Below are 6027 nucleotides of genomic sequence, written 5' to 3'. Positions count from 1 at the left end.
CATGACCATAGAGTGAGCAAAGTAGACGTAAAAGGTGAATACAAAAAAGATGGTAGATCCAAACAGCAAAAGATCTCCACAGATAAGGATAGGATCAAACATGTCAAAAGTGCACAACCCTATCTTTTTAAGCCAAAAGGGTGGTGTCGATGCCGATCGATTCATAGTTGTTGGTCGGAATCCCTTGTGGCACATTATGTATCTTGCAACGAAGAGTCTCAAGATTTTTCAGTTTTGTTGCCAGCGCTTCGGGGTTTGCCTTCGAGAATAGAAAACCGTATTTGTTCACCAGACTGCAGGTTAACCCAGTAGCAGTCAGGAGTTGATAAACAAAATATCTTCCTCTTGGAGTGTCATGTTACTCTTTGCAGGCAACGAGTGAATTACTAAAACTTTTAAACTCGTCATATTACATCATAAGCCTAAATTATTACATTAGACACACACACACACACGGTAGCTCGGCACATATTATTTATATACTGGTAGGTAGCTAGCTAGCTATAGCACGACTATAGCTCCAGAGCAAGCGAGAAACATATCGACTGCTCCTCTCAAGCCGCGGCGCATGCCGTGCATGTGCAACCAGCCCCACATGTGCAAGCCGCCCTGCCAACTCCGGCGCTCGGCACTGTCCTTCCACACGTGCAAGGGTTGCAGCTGCAATGCTCCCCGCACGTGCACAAATTGTGCCTCACCTCACCACCCCCTGCGGTGGTGGTGGGGGTGGTGCACCTGCCCATTTTCCACCAATTAGTTGATAAATTCTTTCAACGAAACAACTGCAATAAATGTAATATAAATCAACGGTTAAGATCATCCTAAGCTAACATTATGATAGAGATGGATGGTGGATCTGGACCTGCAAGATGCACCGCCGGGGCAAGGGACCGCGCAGCCGCACGTGTCGTCGCACACCTTGACGGTCCTGATGTCCGCCATCTCGGTTTCCTTGGGTAATCTCCTGGTTAGGGGCCGAGGACGGCCCTTTAAGCTGCTCCGGTAGCGTACCATTAGGACGCGTGGCGTGCCACGTGACAGGCTACCTTACACGTGCGAGCAGGAAGAGTTGCCATGCAGTCCACGCGTTTCTTTTTTTCGAGAGTACAGTACACGCGTATCTATCTCGCACCAGGCGACGAGATGGCACTGCTCGGTGGCGCCGTGACGGCCGGCACCGTGACCATGTAAGGCTGCTACAAAGGGAACTGTGTGTGGCGGCGTGCTTGTTTTGCTGCTTTGTTGTCGGAGAGAAATTATTGCATGCATCCGGTGCAAGTGAACCAAGGCAAATCGCAGAGCATGATGGATAGCACGCAATCGGAAATCGGTGAAATATAAGGGGTAGTGTGGCGTGTTATCCATCGTGGGATTTGACACGATCGAATTGCATCTAGTGCATACATTTTTGGGGTCTAAGAAGTTAACATTTTAACTCATTAGAAGGTGTTTGATGACCCAGCTAGAATCATCATGATGATCTAAGATCACTGATGATTCAAATCCTGAAATGATCTAATCCTTGGTGATCTATAATTATTATGTTTAGATTACCATAATATAGTGATTAAAGATCTCGAGTATGTACGAGCAATTTATTTGGTATGCTACGGAAATCAAAGATCGCCGACTATATAAGACTAAAAATATCCTTGACTATATTATACTTGTACTGCTATTTATTCTTCTTAAATAATATCTTACATTTTACTAGTTCGTAAAAGTAGAAGAAAGAGAATATAAAAATCGAAAGGAAAAAAATGATAAAGAGAGATGGAACAAGAGGAAAAAAAAAAATTTAGAACAAAATCTCATAGATTTTTTCTCTTTTTTTTAATCAGCACGGCAAGAGAAGAAAGGATTTTCTTGTCTTCCATGGAGATGATGCTCCAAGTACCCACATGCGTTCATTTTCTTTTGTGGAGAATATGCCTCAATTACCCACCCTACGTATACGAAAAAATATCACGATAAAAAAAATAAATTTTTTTCCTGAAAATCTCTTAATCATGAAGATATTTTAATTAACATATTTAATATAAAATTATCGTTATTAATATATATAATTCAACCTCATCATCTAACCATGTGGCAATAGATTATTATCTGAATTATGAATATTCTTTCAGTTCACGTCGGCCATTTATGCATCTTTAGTTTATCGTTTTGTTGACCTAACTTAGCTAGAGCTGATCTTTTCTTAAAGTATGATGCTTATCTCAATTTTTTACCAATTTATGGTGAATTACATTGGTTTTTAGTCAATATGATTAGAAGGCACTGAGGGTACTTGATAATCAGTTCAATCAATTGCTGACCTAAGGTGTGTCACATCGATAATATGCCGATGTAAGTCCTAAAATATAAATGGTTATCTTGCAGCTGTCATCTAGCTCAGCATCAGCTATCTTCCAGCTATACTACAGTCACTTACCATATGGATAAATATCCTACGATCTCTATACAATTGATCATTCTGTTATAACAAACTAACGGCCTAACAACTTGAGCAAATCTTCTCTATATAAAGGAGGGTAAAGTACTATCCGAAAGGTAAGTCAAATCAGAACTCATAGAGTTGAGACACTATTGAATCATTTTTTAGCTCTCCTACTGAAGGAAACAAGAGTTCTCTCTCCATTTGTCTACAATCTCTTTTCTCATCCTTCTATTTTTCTATTTTCACTACCTATTCTCAAGGTTCCTAACTGACTTAATCATTGGAGGATTCTAAATCAGAGGGTATCTCACTGGACTTCACCGAATTCACCCAAGTAATAGTCCAATTCAACCCAAGACTGATCTCATCATCTATCTTTCAGAGCATTGCAGTAATAACCGTGATAGAGTGATATTGGATATCCATCCTCAAAAGCAGATTTTCTATCACCGTGTTGGACGATAATTTGAGGAGTGGGGATGATTTAAAATCATCGCCACGTAGGATTGTTATAGTGCAATCAAATACAGTGATCTCATCACCTCTATCCACATCATCCTTAATCTTGGGTGGATCACCCCATACCAAATACCTTCTTAAGTTTGAGTGTTCTTCGAGTCTAGATTTGATTAAGTTTGATTTAAATATAAGTATAAAAATATTGTAGAGACACATCTTTATATTTGAGCTATTTATACTTTGACCCAAAAATTAAAAAAATATCAATTAATCATCAAAATTTTAAATTTATTGCAATATGATCCAATCTTTTATTAGGATCCTAACATCGTTAATAAAATAAGAAAAAAAGAGAAAAATGTCCTTACTTCAGATAGACAGTCCTTTATCATTAGAGATGGTAATTGGGTGGGTCAAGTTAGATATAGACCAGATTGAAAGTAGATCAGATTACAAATTTATCAATCCAAATCCGACTTATTTATATTAAATAAATCAAAAACTTAAGTCAGAATGCAACCTATTTATGAAACAGATAATTTGACTCGACCTATATGACCTATTTATTAAATAAGTCAACTTAGTTTAAATGATTAAATGGCTTAAATAGGTTGGGTTAAGCATATTAGAAATATGTTAAGTAGATTTTAGATATCTTAAATAGATTGGATTATGATCCGATCCAATTATTAAATGAGTCAAAATAGGTTAAATAGATTAAAGGTCTAAATCTGACCTTAACATGTTTAATAAATATATCTAGACAAGTTGACCCATTTATAATCTAAATCTGTTTATGACAAACCCAAACATATTTAAAGCAGATCGTTTGTAGGTCAGTTGGATGGATTGGATTATAAATTACCATCCTTATTTGTCATTTATCTACCGCCACAAATCTCAAAATACTCCATTTTCTCTCTTTCTCTCTCTGTATATATATCCAGACCATCTAGCTTTTATTAATGCAACAAATAAGAATGTAGCTAGAAGGGATCAACTCCTCTCGGGAGCTATTTAAGCATAGAGATGAAGCAAAACAAGAAACCGGCTATAAGAAAAAAAAAAGATATTTTGTCACACCCTCAATGCAAGATTAGTAGCCCGCAGGAGTCATGATAACTGTCACATATTTATAGCAAATTCTTTCCATAAATATACAATGCATCTCATCATGATATCATAAAGTAAATAGTAAAATATTTAATTAATTAAATAAATTTAAAATTTAAATAATTAAAATTTAAAATTTTAATATCATAAAATCCAACTATATTCAAAAGATCTTATATCAAACTTTAATAAAATCCTATTCTAAAATATAAAGACCAAAATTCTGCTTTTAGTCACTTTTCCAAAGCATATCTCCATACTATTTTAGTTCTCAAGATATGTATATATAGATTAAACCTAGACAACTCAATAAGCAATGAATATGTTAATTAGCAAGCAACAAATTAAATAATTATTTATAGAAAATAAGCTTATGCAATTCCTTAGTTAAAAATCATATATTCAGAGATGTGGCATTATCAAATATTATGCATGTCAAATTTTCTTAAAATTCAAATTTTGTTCATAAATCTAAATTTTTTTAAAACATCAATTGTTCATGATCTCGTCAGCCATAAGCTATAACCATATTTTTTTATTATAGGATTATGATGCAGTACATCTTCTTGCAGTATACTAAGTACAATCTTATGGTAAAGTCCTTTAAAATCGCATATATTGTATGATTTTTTTATAACATAAACCCTTCAAGAATAATCAAGTGCTAATATAGTAGACCCCATTGACAAGTCCTTTAACATATCTAGGTTGATGTTCCAAACATTCATGCAGTTTCTTAGTTTAACAAAAATACACAAAATTATGTAGAATTGAAATCGATCAATCATAATTCATAACAAGATCAATACTTCCGATCATGCATCATCATAATATTCTAAAATAAACTATAATCAATTTTAGAGTATCATTCATCAAATTCATGCATCATAAGTAGTATAATTCAAAACTATTAATAAATCAAGGAAAAAAATGAAGCATTGCTTATCTCAAAGTACGCTAACAATCGAAAAAAATTCAAAAATTTCTTCTTATCTTGGAAACTTTACCCTTATATAAACGAAAATCAATGAGGAAAAAGTATGAGAAAAGGTGGAAGAGTAACAAGGCTAACCAAATGGTGGTGCCTGATAACATGAACCGATTCGAATCAATTCGATCAAAGATCAGCCTGTGTGGTACAGATGGCTCAATAAAAATTGAGAGTGACCAAATCTAAAGATGTTCAATAGCACTAACCAGTCTAATTTGATAATCTAATTGGCCCACTCGGGAATCAAATCATAATATAGATAACATTATAGGGATTAATGATTGTGACTCTAGTAGTGTGTGATAAAGACTAAGTGGGACTGACACACTATGCAGCCATCAAGACAACTTAGGACCCATTGCAAGGTTCGATCGAGATCATTGGGATGAAACAATCTGGGATCCACTTAATTTGGCCCATTCTTTAGTAGGTAAATATCATGGAAAAACTAGTTAATTTTTTCATTGACCAACTTTTCTATATTCTCATACTACTTTAGGTGGATAAGTTATTTTTGTGTAGATAGTATTTATCTATAAAATAGAGAGAAAGTCTTATCCATCAAAGTCATTTTTTCATAAGTTGGGAAAATAACATTATTATTTTGTTCCTAATATACCCCCAACCCTTAATAATAATAATACAATAATATAGTAATACAATAATATATAATATAACATATATTATATATTTATACATAATATCATATAATGAAGATAATAATATATTATCTTCATTATATTATATCAAATTTAATATATTATCTATATATTATTATATATTACATTAAATATAATATAATATATCATAATATATTATAATATATTATTATATATTATAATATTTATATGATAAAAGATATCATAGCGAATATGGATATATGTTAGCAACTTATCCGAAAAAATAGTAATACAAAAAAAATGGACAACAGATCTACGAGACATTTCCTAATGTATAAAAAAATATATATAAATATTTTTTTTATCAAAATATTATTTGAAAAATATTTACTTGAGAAAATATA

General features: G+C 33.4%; 1 protein-coding gene across 1 annotated transcript; it reads right to left on the bottom strand.

Moving 5' to 3' along the window:
• Positions 1-379: 379 nt before the first annotated feature.
• Positions 380-1029, bottom strand: LOC105042671 (EC protein I/II-like). Its single transcript, XM_073256797.1, has 2 exons — positions 863-1029; positions 380-735 (listed from the first exon to the last, which is right to left on the bottom strand). The coding sequence occupies exons 1-2, from the start codon at positions 1012-1014 to the stop codon at positions 555-557; spliced, it is 333 nt and encodes a 110-aa protein (XP_073112898.1). The 5' UTR covers positions 1015-1029; the 3' UTR covers positions 380-554.
• Positions 1030-6027: the final 4998 nt, after the last annotated feature.

The sequence above is a fragment of the Elaeis guineensis genome, chromosome 4 (genome assembly GCF_000442705.2).
Source record: "Elaeis guineensis isolate ETL-2024a chromosome 4, EG11, whole genome shotgun sequence".
NCBI classification, from domain to species: domain Eukaryota; kingdom Viridiplantae; phylum Streptophyta; class Magnoliopsida; order Arecales; family Arecaceae; genus Elaeis; species Elaeis guineensis.
The sequence above is the reverse complement of the archived record's forward strand: the minus strand, read 5'-3'. Positions and strand labels throughout refer to the sequence as shown.

Coding starts and splice junctions, on each gene's coding strand:
- LOC105042671 (XM_073256797.1), bottom strand. CDS start 1,014: ATGGTACGCTACCGGAGCAGCTTAAAGGGCCGTCCTCGGCCCCTAACC. Junction 736..862: donor CCCGGCGGTGCATCTTGCAG/GTCCAGATCCAC, acceptor GAAAATGGGCAG/GTGCACCACCCCCACCACCA.